Source organism: Pleurodeles waltl, chromosome 4_2, assembly GCF_031143425.1.
Source record: "Pleurodeles waltl isolate 20211129_DDA chromosome 4_2, aPleWal1.hap1.20221129, whole genome shotgun sequence".
Taxonomy (NCBI): Eukaryota; Metazoa; Chordata; class Amphibia; order Caudata; family Salamandridae; genus Pleurodeles; species Pleurodeles waltl.
The window spans coordinates 501,527,053-501,543,606 of record NC_090443.1 but is presented as its reverse complement, the minus strand read 5'-3'; the positions used below and the strand labels follow the sequence as shown (position 1 = coordinate 501,543,606).

The window sequence follows — 16,554 nt, the reverse complement described above, 5'->3', positions numbered from 1 at the left end:
GACCGGCACCACAGTAAAAACCAGGAAGGAAGCTAGTGCGAGGTCACCAACAGTAATGACAGACTTGCGTTTTCAGGAGAGGCAGTGCGGAGTCAGACACATGAAAGGAGGATCAGGCCAGCTGCAGTGGTGGTCCTTTCCCCCTGGACTGCAACAGGAGAAACCGTGCTTGGAGAGGGATGCGGAGAGAAAACCCCCTGAGAACAAGGAGGAGCCCAGCCAGGATTGATGACGAGAGGGAGCAGCACCCAGAGCCGACAACGAAGTGGAGAGAGGGAGAAAGCCACCCAAACCACTGCCAGGACGAGGAAGCCGGGCAGATGATGAGGTCGAAGAGGTGAAGGAAACCTGGTGAGAGGACTTCTGGACGCAGCAAGTTAAAGCTCCAGAGCCCGCCACAACTCTGGAGAGTTGTGGCTATAGCAATGAGTATTTGTGGGGGGGTTGGCCACAATTGACTTGCACGCAAGGGTGGAGGTAGAGACAAGCTGGGAGAATGTGAGACCTGAAAATAAGGAAGAATTTATGTTAATAGAGTATTCTAACCTTTCCAAGTACCACAACATCCTTATGTAATTTTTGGTATTCTTTTTGTTTTCTTTTTTTTGTCCCTTCCCTTCACTGAGTGCCTGGGTCTCCTTTCTGTTCATGATATACCTATCCCTGAGCACCATTTTCCGCTTTTATCACTATCCACACAGGGAAGGAACCAGATCCCACAGGTAAACACCGGTGTTATGGTGACTGTGATGCCACCTATTTAAGGAACATAATACTTGCTGCGTTGTGTGTGCTCCTTATGTTTGATGGTACTGGCGGCGACAACCAACGGGGGATCCTGCAAGTGAAGAGAAAGGAGACAATATCATCACGCCGGTCAGGATTTAAGAAGGAAACATTACAAATACATTTGATTTTTCCCAGTGTGAAGCAGACTTACTTAACTTTAGTATTAGCGTTATCCCCTGTTCTTTGATATATCAGAGATTCCAATGTCGGATTAAAACCTAACCCCCGCTTTCCTGCCTCTGACCACCATCCACCTGTGAAATGGCTCCCCTAACAGAGTTATTCCACATCCACCCTAATTTAGTCTCAGAAGGGACGGTATAGCATGGACCCTGCAAGTTTGTGCTCTAGGCCCAGGATGAATGGTAACAGTGTATTTGAGGACCAGCTGGACATGCAAAAGGTGCTTGCTGCGGTCATCAGAGACATATACGTACTGGCCTCCACAGCCAGTACTTTATTAATTGTTTCAACTCAGCTCTGAGTATGTTTGTGCAGCAGGAGATAAGAGCACTGAAGGACTGAGAGCGGAACATCTGCCTGAGTTGCCACTCTCCCTACTGCCTCTGCCTAAGTATAATACATTTTACAGGATAGCCTTGCTGATTGCCTTGAAAAGTGAAGAAAGATACAGCTGCTTTCATAAGATGCTTGAGGATCTCAGACCAGAACGGTATATTGTTTTTGTCAATCAGTTACTGAACAGTTTCTGAATTAATACTTTGTAAGGGCGATGTTACATACCCTATACCCATCTATTTATAATGTGCAGATGCACATGCTCTGTGTACTCCTGTCATCTAGTGTTGGGCCCAGACATGTTTTTGTTCAGAGAAGACTTGAGCCAAAAGACCTGTTGTGATTTCTCCCTTAACCCACAATGCACCAGGGCAAAGACCACCTCATACTGTTTTTCAGTTCAGCAGGTGAGTAGTGCAAGTGAAATATTGTGTCAAAAACAGGCGTATAGTACAATAGAAGTTGAAAATAAAGAGACAAATATCTGTGATCATTGTGGGCTTCCAAGGAAGTATGTTCCCTAAACTGCATGTGTGCTGGAACTGCAGGCCTATGTAGACATATGGAGGTATATGCTAACCCTGCTAGGAGTCGTAACTGTTAACAGATGGTGTTTTGCACAAAGATATGGAGGGGGGGCCATGTGTTTATTGATACAGTAGTGGACAAACATGTTCAATTTTGCCGCATAACAGGCGTGGACTCCTCGTGAAGACAGAGCATGCCCTCCTCTGGAAGCCCTGACTACCCAAATTCTAGGCCCTTAGATGCTGATTGCTTGGATGAGGTGTTTGGGGTTTGGTGTCGGAGCTGACCCTGATGCTGAGTGAGAAGGTCCGGTTTCAGCAACAGCTTCTTGTGTGGGCTGACTCCAGGAGAATTGAGTGCCTGTCCCAAGGTGGCGCCACTATGATGAGGGTCATGGATTACTGCTTAATTTTCCTCAACACATATGCAGGCCTTAAAAAATCAAAAATGTCATTAGACCTGTAGGCCCAGTAAATTGAATAATCTACTCAACCTAATTGTAAAGTACTTGACCAGTAAACAGGTCTAAAATTGTGTGATCCACCTTTTTCTTCATTCCCACATATGTGTGCACCTTCAAATATGTGAGCTCAGCATTTCTGCTGTGCAGAAGAAAACTTTTTTTGCTTGATTAAATAGACTAAACGTTTGCACTATGTATAATAATCTAACCCAAATATAAGGGTACACATGATCCATGACTTGCCTCTTAGTTTACTAGTAGCATTGCCATCAGGGCATAAGTGTTTCTCAGTTTATGTTTAAACACTCACTTATTTTAATAATGCCTGATGTGGTAGCGCACTGTATTTTACAGACATTAAAATTCCAAGAAATGTCCAAAAACCTTCCCACTAACTTGCAACTTTACTGATAAAACTATATAATGTATAATCAATAATCTGTGAAAAATGACTTTCAGAAAATAGTTATTATTTGCACATCACCAGGTAAAGTGTTCCAATTGTTTTCATCCTATTAAAATATTTTTCATCACACAGAAGAACAAAAAATGGGCTTTCACAACTACTGAAATATTTTGAAATGTCTGTAGAGTTGACTTATTTATTTAAATATTGTGTGTTAGGAAAAACCTGATACCCTACAGCCTTTCATTTCACACTCACACTCTTTGTACATCAGGTCAGACAGTTCACATTACACATTTCTGGAACCCTGCAGTCAGAAGGAAAAGTCAATGTAAGAAGACAAACTGACTTTTGACGTCTTGAACACAGAGCAAATGTGACAAGATAAGAACAAGATTTAAAAGCGTCTTCATTTCTCCTTCAGTTTGACTGAACAGAACACTTGTTCTTTGTCAACTCGCCAGAAGGGGCACGTTGGTCCTAAAAATAACCCGACCTGATAGAATATGACTCACCAGAGCCAGTGAGGAGTAGATTTTTCAAGGCCTGATATGGAATGAGAGGAAGAATATTCTGGTCTAGTCATCCATAGTGCATCGACCGTGGGTACCCGGAGGTGAAGGTTAGCCATTCTGCATTTTTGGGCTGGCGAAGAAGCCAATAGGCTGTCTAACTGATGGAAATACCACTGGAGGGACCTATAGGTTCATCTTCATTTGTGGTCTTGTTGTCACATCATGCTTAGCAGGCCTGCAAAATCATTGTCTGTTCCCAGCAAATACTACACGAACTGTAGAATTTTGTTGCTAATACCCGAGTGCCAAATGTCTTGTGCATGAGCAGTCAGCTGGGGGAATGAAAGTCTCGTATTTCTGGATTTTATTGGTGGAACTGAGCTCCACACCCTGTGAGTGAGGCATCTGTGGTAATGGTCACTTGTGGGAATGGGGTCAAGTAAAGGCCTGCTAACTAACAAGTTGTTGCTGCACCACAGGGGATAGCAGTGATATTTTGCCTTTTTCAAACCTAGATTCTCCCACTGACATTCTGCTTGTGAACACTGCCTCATGAGGCACTCTTGAAATTGGCAAATGTGCAGCCTGGCATGCAGCACTATGGTAGTGCAAGAAGCCAGCCTGACCAACAAATTAGTTACCATTCTTACAGTAAGTGGTCGTCCTGTTTGAAAAAAAGGTAGTAGCTTTTTGAATGCCATCGCCCTCTCCTGGTTTCTGGGAGACAAGGTGCAAAGAAAGCCAGTCATACCAGTAACTCTACTTATGTTCTGTTATGCATTGGAAATTGTTTTTTTATGAGCTAAACCTGCCACTATGGTGGGACAGTATGGTGCTAAACATGCAGCAAGTTATGCCAGTAAGTTTACTTATGTTCCATTATGCATTGGACAATTGTTTCTTATGAGGTGAAACTGGCACTACGGAAAATGTAGTTACAAATGAAGCAGCTGATCAGAACTAGAAGGGCCCTGGTCCAGCAAACCCTCTGGTCACCTGGCACACAAAAAAAGAACAAAGTAGTCACATCACACAAAACTTCAACAAGAAGTCACTACACACGTGCTATTAACCAGAAAGTATTTATCTAATACTTTGCCTACTTCACAAATGAGGTTTTCCATGTAAATCGTTGTTAGTAAGTTGTTTGTGTTTCTTCTTCTAGCCAAAGGAGAATTGCTTGGCTGCTTCGGTCTTACCGAGCCAAATCATGGCAGTGATCCAAGTAGTATGGAGACAAAGGCTCGCTACAATCCCACTAGCGGCACCTACACACTCAACGGCTCCAAGACCTGGTAAGAGAGGGTCCAGTACAACTGAGGTCATTGTCAAGGCATTTCCCCAACCAGCTCTCACCCGATCTTAAGCTGGAATTTCAAATTATATGACTGAAACTGTGGTGTGGATGAGGCAGAGATCCTTAATGGCTACTCTGCACAGATGTAATAAACGTTATTTCCTTTCATGTCCCTCTTTACAAGTGGCAATGTAACTGATATTGAATTTATTGCACCTGGTAAAATCAGACACTGCTGAATATGAATTTATGGGTTGTGATAAATGGCACCCAATTACAAGTTTTTGCTATCTGCACCAAAATCTCGATTCTCAAGTAAATACTATTTTCCTAGATAAATATCAGCAGGTTTGACCTTCCAGTATTTATAACAAAACTCAATTGCGAATTGTGCAGTAACAGGAGTTTTTGAACATATCACAATTAATTGGGCTGCTTGTAATGAGATCCTAAGTGAAGGACAAATGAGAAAGCCACTTATCCAATTGCTTCTTATCGGTGACGACGTTGAAAGCAAAGAGCTGCACTTAAGCAAATGCCTCATCCTGACATTACTGTGTTTTAACTTTTACACACAGATCTTGTAGCACAATGCTAGTGAACACTGCAGCATAAAACCTTTCGTCTCCTCAATGCACAGGTATGGTGGGCTAAGTGACTTACAGTGAGTTTAATAAACAGATAAGCCTAACTCCAAAACTCGTACCCCAAGCAGAATATTTGTAGTGGCGTAAAATCCAGCTGAGCGCTACTGCGTGGTAAAAACAGACTTTTAGTAGGAAAGGTTTAAGAGCTTGCGGAACAGCGTGCCATGAATATCATCTGTATGCAGCACTTAAACCTGAGCTCAAATCACCCAACTGACATCTTGCTTTTTTTAGCCAAACCTTTGTTTCCACAAGCCAATTAATTATTCGATAACACCCACTACCATCTTTATTGGTTTATCATACACATGGTTGCACAAATGTGTGAATACATTTCAAATGTGAAGCAGTCTGCATATTACATATGTACAACGTTTCTATCCTCGATCGATCAAACCCCACATTTCTTAGTAGTCTACCCACAGATTTTCCCTGCTTCTGATTGTTTCTGTATTTTAACCCCTTCGCTTCCAGGCCTGTTCCCCTCCTGTGCCAGGCCTTGTTTTGGCTATTTGGGGCAGTCTATTCTTAGGCCTACATAACTTTCTGTCCACATAAGCTACCCACACCAAGTTTTCGTCCTTTTTTCCAACATCCTAGGGATTATATAGGTACCCAGAGTTTGCGGGTTCCCCTGGAGGAGACCAAGAAATTAGCCAAATACAGCTAAAATTTCGTTTTTTGAAAAAACAAATGGGATGAAAGGGCTGCAGAAGAAAGCTTGTGTTTTTTCCCTTGAAAATGGCATCAACAAAACGTTTGCAGTGCTAAAATCACCATCTTCCCAGCTTTCAGGAACAGACAGACTTGAATCAGAAAACCCCATTTTCAACACATTTTTTGCATTTTACTGGGACATACCCCATTTTTACTTTTTTGTGCTTTCAGCCTTCTTCCAGTTAGTGACAGAATGTGGTGTGAAACCAATGCTGGATCATGGACAGCTAAACATTTCTGAATAGACAAAATTCTGAATTTAGCAAGGGATCATTTGTGTAGATCCTTTAAGGTTTTCTTACAGAAAGCAACAGCAAAAATAAAAAGAATATTGAAATAGAGGTGAATAAATAGCCATTTCTGTCCACTTTTTCTTCTGTAACTTTTTCCAGGTATGGCAGATTTTTGAAAGCAATATAATGTTACGTCTGCTGGACTCTTCTGGTTGCAGGGCTATATAGGGCTTGTGGGTTCATGAAGAACCCTAGGTACCTAGAGCCAATAAAGGAGCTGCACCTTGCAATGGGTTTTTATTGTATACTGGGTATACAGCAATTCATTTGGTGAAATATAAAGAGTGAAAAATAGGTATCAAGGAAATCTTTGTATTTCCAAAATGGGCACAAAATAAGGTGTTGAGAAGCAGTGTTTTTTTGCATATCTCTGAATTCCGGGGTCCCCATACTATCATGTGAATTACAGGGCATTTCTCAAATAGATGTCTTCTTTACACACTGTCTTACATTTGGAAGGAAAAAATGTAGAGAAAGGCAAGGGGCAATAACACTTGTTCTTCTATTCTGTGTTCCCCCAAGTCTCCCGATAATACCTCACTTGGGTGGGTAGGCCTAGTGCCCGCAACAGAAAATGCAACATGGACACGTCACTTTTTTACATTGAAATCTGATGTATTTTTTGGAAAGTGCCTAGCTTTGGAATTTGGCCTCCAGCTCAGCCGGCACCTAGGGAAACCTACCACACCTGTGCATTTTTGAACAATAGACACCTAGGGGAACCCAGGATGGAGTAACGTGTGGTCCTCTCAGCAGGTTCTGTTACCCAGAATCCTTAGCAAACCTCAACATTTGGAAAAAAAAAAACTTTTTCCTCACATTTCGGTGCTGCAAAGTTCTGGAATCTGAGGGGGGCCACAAGCTTCCTTCTACCTAGCATTGCCCCACATCTCCCAGTAGAAATGGTACCTCACTTGTGTGGGTAGGCCTAGTGCCCGCGACAGGAAATGCCTCAAAACACTACGTGGACACATCAAAATGATCAAATACAAAACTATCTGTTTTTGTGGGGGCACCTGCGTTTTTGGTCCTGGGGTCAGCAGCCATCTAGGGAAACCTATCAAACCCAGACATTTCTGAAAACTAGACACCCGAGAGAATCCAGGGACGTGTGACTTGGGGGATCCCCCAGTGCTTTCTTACCCAGAATCCTCAGCAAACCTCAAATTTAGCTAAACAAATCACATTTTCCCCACATTTCTGTGTGGGATCACCTCACCCACACAAATTTCGTACCACCCAACGTTCCCCTCAGTCTCCAGATAAAAATGATACTTCACTTGTGTAGGTGGACCAAGTGCCTGTGACAGGGAAGAGCCAAAAACATGTTGAAATTGAGAGGGAAACCAAAGCGGGTCCAAAAGGGCAGTTTGAAAAAATAAATGTTTAGGCTGACAAGTGGGGCAGAATTTTTAACAGTATAGACGCGACAATGCTGGGTGGTAGGAATTTTGTGGATTCCTGCAGATTCCGGAAGGTCCCATCACAAAAATGTGGGAAAAATGTGTGATTTCAAGCAAAGTTGGAGATTTGCAGTGCATTGTAGGTAAGAAAATGATGTGGGGTGCAAGTGAAGCACACCACCCTGGACTCACCCAGATGTTTGGTTTTCAGATGTGTCTAGGTCTCATAGATTTTTCTACATGGCAGCGTCCCAAAGTTCAAAAAGTGCAGCCCTCACCATTCCAAGTGGGACGATTTTGAGAGACAAGCTCTCATGGCCCAAATGTCAAACCAAAACCCAAAATAATTAAATGTCCTCTTGCTTGCCGTTGGGATAAGATCTTTTAGTGTGCGGGGAGAGAGTTGAAATACTGTTACCCCCTTCAGTTGGGGTAGGGCATAACCATGTCAATACTGGTTGGTAGCCACCCACCCCACTATTTTTTGTTTTTAATTCCCTGGCATCTAGTAGGCTTTCTGCCCTCTAGGGGAGTGATTGCCCCATCTGCCCACTGGTTGTCAGAACAACGTTGTCCCCATTTATTTGGGGTGGGGTATGGTCATACCCCACCCTTTTAAAAAAAAATAAAAAAAAATCTTCCCTGGTGTCTGCTGGGCTTCAGGCCAATCTTCCCCCAAGGTGGGCAGAAATGGCCTCAAATAAAATTGCCCCTCAGGGGAGCAATCCTTGCCAAAGGGGTCGCTCACCATCTGTAAAAAAAAGTGTAAAAAAAATAAAAATCCCTGGTGCCTAGTGGTTTGATCGGCCTAATTAAAATAACCCTTATTCAGTAATGCTCCCCCCCCCCCTCCCCCAGGGGAACGACCTTTGCCAAAAAAAAAAAAAAAAGAACCTCCCTGGTGTCTAGTGGGCATTGCTGCAGCACGATAGCTTCATGATCAGGCTGCAGAAATGCTCAGAAAGACATTGAAGGAAAGGAAAGGTCGTTCGTTTCCTTTGATGCCTCTCTGCCTGCCCTCGCCCCCTGATCGGAAGAGAAATGCTTTCATTTTACTTCCGAATGCACTGGAAGCTGAGCTTCCAGCGCGATGTGGGCGGCCTCTGATGAGGTCAGCACGCAATCGCAAGCTGACGTCATCAGACGTCACTGGGGAAGGGTGGAGAGGTCAAAGGGGAACCGATCCCTCTTCCATCCCTGCCCATGGGAGGGGGTGGGACGCAGGACGAGGTGGTTACGTCCGTGGCACCTGAGCGCCACGGCCGAGGATGGAAACACCTCGTCCCCGGCACCCAAGGGATTAAGCCTCTTCATAGCAGTATAGGCAATGGTTTGGTCTGTCGCATGCATGTTTAACATGATTGATTATTGTACATTTCTTTAATAAATCAACAAACAACAACAAAAGTGTGTGTGTGTGGTGATCAACTGTATCGGGGGGGCATTAGTAGCAATAAACATGTATGTGATTGAAGTAACCCCACAATCATTAGTGTTTTATTCTATGTGGAAGAATAGGAACCAGTCCTGCAAAATACATCTCCATGGAGCTATACATCATGAATGCCTTTATCACCATGTTGTCATGGAGGTTTATCATTGGTTTTACTTTTTAGCAAGTACAAAGGGGTGATGGGAGGGGATGCCCAGCCTTCCATGACATCATTATTGCCGTTTAGCTATTAGTAATGCAAGATCCAGATAAAAGGTGGCAAGTCTGTCCCTTTTGGGGCTTTGGAAAACCACCAACAAACTGTAATCAGCCCACTGATTCTGACAGGTTTCCAGTAAGTATCTTCCAGTACCCTACTGTAACCAGGCGATTCCACCCCAGGATGCTAAGGGGTACATTTCACTAATTTTACGCCGAGTCAAGTAAACCCTATGTACAAGATTGAACTGGATATATTTAAAACAGGATACCGTGGAAGAATGCTTGGGTAAGCCAATAGTCTGTGCCATTCATTTTCTTTTAGCCACATGGCCAGGTCTGACTCCCATTTGTCTCAGTCTTTCAAGTGGGATGCCAGTGATCTCTTGAAGTGCCTTGTATAACAAAGATACTGCTCTCCTGCTGTTTCTCATAGTTTGCAACAGGTGATAAGTACATGTTTGTAGGATGTGTTGATGTAGATAAACATGCCATGCACACGCCTGCAATCTTGTATTGAGCTTGGACGTATGTAAGTTGTTTTTCTCATGGGATGCACTGTGGTCTACGTTTAGTTGGCAGTGCACGAGTATGGACTCCATATTAGTTTTTTTTTTTCTGCCATCTGGTTCAGAGGTGCACCGAAGATACTCCGAGCATTGATAAGTTTCCTACAGTCCTTCGAGCCCCCACTGTAAAATTTGACATAGATATTTTTTAAAGCTTTTGTCGTGCGTTATTAGTGATTTCCTTTAGAAACCAACCTTTGTGGATCAACACCCACCACTAGGGCCTTTGGACCTCTCTGGGGTCACATGGTCCTCGTCTTTAATGACTCCTTAGAGTGCACACCTTTCTAGAACTGTCCCCAGTGCCACGCAGAGTACTCGTGGTCTGACCGACACAAGGTATGTAACTTCTGCGTCTTCTCTGTCCACAATGTCACTATGTGTATGGTCTGCCTCACCTTCGATTCGAAAAAGGCGTTTCAATACTGCGGAAGAGGCATTGGGCACATTAGAAGATGCAGCTACAATCCTCCGACAGTATCCCCAACATCTTTGGAGAGCAAGCACCACTCAGCATCAAGGGTAAAGACACATTCCATCCACCAACCGTCGCCTGGCCAAGAGACAGTATTCTTCTCCGAAACACATTAAGCATCTGTAGTGGCACAGCACCGCTCCCATGGGAGTGAGGTGTCGAGCCCCCCATTCAAAACTTCACAGCCTTCGCTGCCTTTGGGCTCTGGTCAGCACAGACCAGAGGCCTTAGGGTCAATGAATCCTATGTCCATGGGCACCACCCCAGCAGGATCTCTAACACCAAAGATCAACAAGGCTCCAGGCCCCTGAAACTGAGTGCCCTTTTGAAGCAAAGGCCACAGTCTACTCCAAAGCTACCATTGATGGCCTATTCCGACGACTCAGGACAAACCATCCTACAAAAGCTTCAAGAGGAACTGAATGCAAGACAGAAAAGACTATTCAACCATCCCCAGGTTGGGAAAACTTTGCCAAAATGATCTCTGACAAACAGAAGCTAACATTTGAGGAGAAACTTGATTTAGAGCCCCCTCCAGTACAGTCTCAAACAATATAGGGAAAGGAGCACTAACCCTCTCGCCCACAGGCGTAATACAAGTACCTGCAGCCCCTGAGGTGCACGGGTGGGGAAAGAGGGGACGATTGAGTCCAAGGCCAGTGAATAACTGTGTGCTATAGGAGACTCATGGGGCCCTCTTCATATTCTGTAGGGGGGGGAAACCATCAATTTGCATTAAATCACTGCCCAAACCTGCACTCCACCTCCAGGTCCTCCTTATCGATCACACCCACCTCCTCTTCCACCACCTCCTTAGTCACCACCACCCCTTTCCTCCACACCCGCCATAGGTATCCTCACATCTGTTGTAAGGTTCTAGCAGCCTGTTTTACCCTGGTGATCCTTAAGATGCTATGTTTCACCCAGAGCCCACAAATGACTTCTGGGATGATTACATGGACCTCCCCTCAGGAGACCAGTGGGTATCCACCTTTCATAAGGTGGATATGTATACCCTGCACGAAAAAGATGATTGGCTAGTTGGAGACACTATCCAAATAAGAGATAACAGTTCAATTCTTGCCTTTCATGTTAAAATCAGCCACTGACACCTGTAAAGAGCCAGTACAGACAAGGATTGTAGCACTTTGAGTCATTAAAAATATAAACCTTCTCACACCAACCCAGTCTACAATAGTGGAAAAGTACCACCAAACTCCTTAATTATGCACACAGGCAGGCTAGCGGGCCTCTGCTCATGCTCATGCCACTGGTGACACAGCCCTACCCAACTAGGAGGGCAAGAAACGTGATGTAGCTGGGAAGAGGGTGTTGGTAGGGCACCACCTCCCACTGGAGAATAGCTAACTCTGTGGGCCACCTCTGCCGCTATGACAGGGCACAGTGCGATGAGGTGCAAGAACTACCCAAGCTTCTCCTGGAGGAGTTCAGGAAGAGGAGGGAGGAGATAGTTCCACGGGGTAAAACAATGTTACTATCTCCTGCGCCCTTGATGTCATGGACACGACTTCCTGCAGGTTCAATACCAGCGTCCATGTCAGATGCCATGTCTGGCTCTGTGTTTCAGGCTTCAAACTGCAGGTCATACAGCATCTCCTTAACCTGCCCTTTGGTAAAAACTGTTTGTCAGAACCCCTTCCAGAGCGCCACAAGGCAAGCAGGGGTTACTGGGCCCAACCTTGTAGGTTGATCCCTTTCACTCTTGATGTCTCCGGGCCTGACTTACTATGGATCCTGAGCAACTAGGCCAATTACCCCTTCAACACTTCATTCTCAGGAATAGCATGGGCCGAGCACTCCAAGGCTCCCTTGAGGTAGGCGGATACAGGGTGGCTGAACATGGGCTCACAACTCAAAATGTGCGCAGCAGGAGCAATAAATGATTGTTCAGCTAAATACCTTTGTGATAAAAGAAGTATTTTATATTACTGCTTTCAGCACAAAGGGAAATGTGACATCCACAATCAGCTACACAGACCCCTTAGGTCAGGGCTGTAGTGTTTCACTGAGCAGTTCCACTAGGACCCTTTCCTCCTCACTTGTAGCTATAGTTGTTATTCCCTATTCAGCATAGGGAACATAGAGGGTAAACACCCTCTGGTAGTCCGAGTCTCAAGAGTCCTCTCTGACTCTATTTTAAAGTCAACAATGTTTCAGTGCCTCAGCTCTAGCTAGTAGCAAGTTCCCCTGGCGCCGAATGGCCCGTAATCAGTCTTACTGTACCTCACAGAATCAGAATGACCTGAGTTCTGAAGTAGCTGCAGAGACAGGTGAGTTTTCTGCATGCTGCCCATGTGTGTTGTTCTCAGCTTTTGCAGAGTTCTTCAAATGTGGTCACACCTTCCCAATGACTGGAGGTTCTCTACAGCTCCTCCTAGCAGGTTAAGTTTGTAGTCCACCTCATGATTAGTGAGGGTGAGTGATTTGGTGGTGCAAAGCTCCTAATGCAAGTCCTTCATTCCAGGCTCAGTGCAGGGTCCCACAGCGACCTCGTTCCTCCTGCTACAAGTCTGTCCAAGTCAGACATGTTTCTGGTCTCGGTGTACAGAAGTATTTTGGTTCACATTCAATTGTTTTGCAGCTTATTACTAGCATTCAACTACTAATGTTTAAAAAGCTTCCCATTCAACAAGAAGGGATGAAGCAGTTACTTTGTTTTAATGGAAACATTGTGCATGGTTTATCACCGGGTGCTGTGGAATCTTCTCACATAGCTTATTGTAGATGCCATGTGGGTATCAGTGTAAGTCACTTGAGACTTAGTTGCATAGGGTTGTGATCAGAGATTGTCCCGTAAAGCTTTATTTCATCCAGTCTTCCATGTAGATTGTGGGTTGGTGAATAAAAATAAAACTTTCTCAATGTAGGATTGTAGCAGCCCCAGGAATCTAACAGTGACCAGTTATTCAGCCACTCCTGCAATGCCTTTGCTGTTTTTGAAAGTGGGTTGTGAGCGATCCAAACTGACATCTAGAGCAATATTAAACGGTCACCAATTAAGAATGGGGAGGTATGTCCAACTTTCTAATTGTTTAGACATTGTAGCATAGAAGGCCAGCTGTTCAGTGTTGGGAGCTTAAATATTACCCAGTACTGCTGGTACCATCAATTTTCCACTCTACCAGAGCATACCTCCCTTCTTTATACATCACCACCATGTCTGTCACAAAGGACATCTGTACAAAAGTCACTCTTTTTGGCATGGTTACCTCCACTTTTTGCCTGTTGTCAGTGTGCCTGTACTGTTTTCACTGGGATCCTGCTAACAAGGACCCTAGTGATTGTGCTCTCTCCTCTAAATTCGGTTGTCTTGATACCCTTTACACCCCACAGTTGGCATACTGGTGTACCCCTGTAGGTCCTTAGTATGTAGTACTTAGGTCCCCAGGGCATTGGTACACCAGGGGTCTCCCATGGGCTGCAGCATATATTATGCCACCCAGGGGAGCCCATGCAAACTGTGTCTGCAGGCTTGCCATTTGCAACCTGTGTGAAAAGGTGCATGCACCCTTTCATTGCTGCTCACTACACCAGGTCACTTTAAGTCACCCCTATGGTAGGCCCTTCCAGCCCTAAGGGCAGGGTGCAGATCCCTGTGTGTGTGTGTGTGTGTGGGCACCCCTGCATGAGCAGAGGTGTCCCTACGAACTCCAGTTCCAATCCCTGGACTTTGTAAGCACAGGGAAGCCATTGTAGTGGTCATACTGATGCCAGTATTGGTAGCATGATTCCATGCACTCTGGGGGCTCCTTAGAGGACACCCCAGTATTGCTCCTACCAGTCTTCCAGGGTCTGCGAGCAGCCCACGCAGCTGCAACCTCTCAGGCAGGATTCTGTCCTCCTGCTGCTTAACCAGCTCAAGCAGTGGAAGGCAGAACAAAGGATTTCCTGTGGGAGAGGGGTAGCCTCCCCACGCCACCAGCTTGCTTTGCAGGGCACATTTGGTGCCCTTCTTGCATAATTCGGTTTGCACGAGTCCCGGGACCCCCGGTCCCTGCTCTGGCACGAAACTACACAAAAGGAAAGGGGAGTGACCACTCCCCTGTCCATCACCACTCCAGGGGTGGCGCCCAGAGCTCCTCCAGGTGCGCACTTGATTCTGCATCTTGAAATCAACATGGGCAGAGGCCCATAGGAGCACCTCTGATAGGTGTTCACCGTGCAAAGTGACCAAGCCCCTTGTGCTATTTAGGGGACTACCTTGTGGGTTGGTCCCCAGATTCAGCATGCAGGACTCCACCAGGACTCCTCTGTAGAGACCTCTTGTGGTCCTAGCCACCTGAACCACTGCTGGACTTCACAGGAACCAAACAACACTGCAACACCAAGACAACCTCTCCCTGCAACATTGCTTCATCGGCTCCTGTCAGCAACATTGTTTCTGCGGCTGTGCATCCTCTGGGGTCAGCAAGACTTCAGCTACACCAACGAATCAAGAAGGAATTTCCCTTGTAGTGAATGAGTCACTCCCCTGCATCTGCAGGCACCTAAGGAAATGACATCCGGCTCATGAGATCTGCTGCCCTCTGGACCTGCGAAGATTCTCCAACACAGGTGGTGGTTCTGAGGGGTCCCCCGGTCCTCACTGCCTTCTGTCCCACTTGGGAGACGGTGAGCCCGTGCCCCTTCCTTCAGGATGGAAACCCTGTGCACGCGACTGTTGCAGCAACCAAGGCTTGTTAGCGCCAGCTTCGAGGGATCTTCAGGGTCCAAGTAGCCCCAGCACTCTACCTCTGCAAGGACAGTCTGCCGCTCTGCTGCTCCAGTGATGTGGGACTTATCTTCAAGTGTGCTGCTTGGCCTCACTGCGACTTTCTGTGCCTGCTGCCAGTGGGTTGCTCATGGTGGCGCAAACTCTGGTCTTCCTTTGGCCCTGTGGTCAGCATTTCCCCACACTTTCTAAGGTTCTGCAGTCCTCCACTGTCAACACACCTCTCCCTGGGTTGAGAACTGACTCCTGCTATGTGGGGGACCGGGAGTAGGCACCGTCTCCGCATGCATTACCCATCAGCACCCCTAGTGCTGCTCTGTGGGGTGGGAGGGTAATTTACTACACTCTTTCCACTCTCTTCAATGCTCAATACCTTCTGTGGCCTACTGTCTGTCTCCAGTGCATTTTTCTAGTTAGACCCCCCCCCTGCATGCAGGCTACACATCCCATGCACTCATGTTGCTCCTCCTCCGGTATGTTCATTGGCCGCACCAGTGGTTTACTTTGCTGTCTGTGTGCACACAGTAGTCTGTGCCGGAACCAACAACAGTCACACTTAAACATCCTGAGATCAATTGCTCAGTGCCCCTGTTGCCTCTGCGGCAGTCCCTGGGTTCATGCACCGTTCCCTCTGTGGAAAAAATAGCATCCACCATTTGTTTTGTCCAGCCATGTCCTGCTGCATGGCAAACTTTGTTTATATATTAGAATGCAAGGGTAGAATTAAATTGATTTAGGCTATGTAAAACTTGTGGTAACTAATGCCGCAAAAAGTGAGCATAAAAAATAGATTTGGTATAACTATTCAGAAGGTTTGTGGTAAAGCAAGGTTCGATGGCATATGTTGCTGCAGATACACATGTTTAGCACAGTCCGCTGCCTGGTGTGGGGCTCGGAGTATTACAAGTTGTTTTTCTTCGAAGAAGTCTTTTTTGGTCACGGGACCGAAGGACTCCTCCCTCTTCGGCTCCATTGCGCATGGGCGTCGACTCCATCTTAGATTGTTTTTTTCCGCTGTCGGGTTCGGACGTATTCCTTTTCGCTCCGTGTTTCGGTTCGGAAAGTTAGTCAGAATCTCGGAAGAAAGCGTCGGTATTGTTCCGTTCGGTATCGGGATAGTTAGGTACATCGACACCGATCATTGGAAGACTTTGGGGTAGCTTCGATTCCCCCATCGGGGCCTGGTCGGCCCGACCGCGTGCGACATCGAAGCCGATGGAACGGACCCCGTTTCGTTTCTGCCCAAAATGTCACAGTAAGTATCCTTATACAGATCAGCACTTGGTCTGTAACTTGTGCTTGTCCCCCGAGCACAAGGAGGATACCTGTGAGGCCTGTCGAGCCTTCCGGTCCAGAAAAACACTCCGGGACCGAAGAGCCAGGCGTCTACAAATGGCGTCCACGCCAACAAAACAACGTTTCGACGACGAAGAGGAAACTTTCTCGGTTCCGGAATCAGAATCCGGAGACTCCGACGTCGAACAACAGCAACAAACAGTGAGTAAGACGTCGAAAATTAAAACCATCGAGAAGACAAAAGCCCAGGGGAC

At 45.9% G+C, this 16,554-nt stretch overlaps 1 protein-coding gene across 4 annotated transcripts in view; it reads left to right on the top strand.

Annotated features, from left to right (window-relative positions):
• The window catches only part of GCDH (glutaryl-CoA dehydrogenase), a 183,147-nt gene that overhangs the window by 112,867 nt on the left and 53,726 nt on the right, over positions 1-16,554 (top strand). For all 4 annotated transcript variants that reach the window (XM_069231970.1, XM_069231968.1, XM_069231969.1 and 1 more), the window contains one exon: positions 4,386-4,515. In XM_069231970.1, the coding sequence (XP_069088071.1) occupies positions 4,386-4,515 (130 nt within the window). The remainder of the gene's footprint in view (positions 1-4,385; positions 4,516-16,554) is intronic.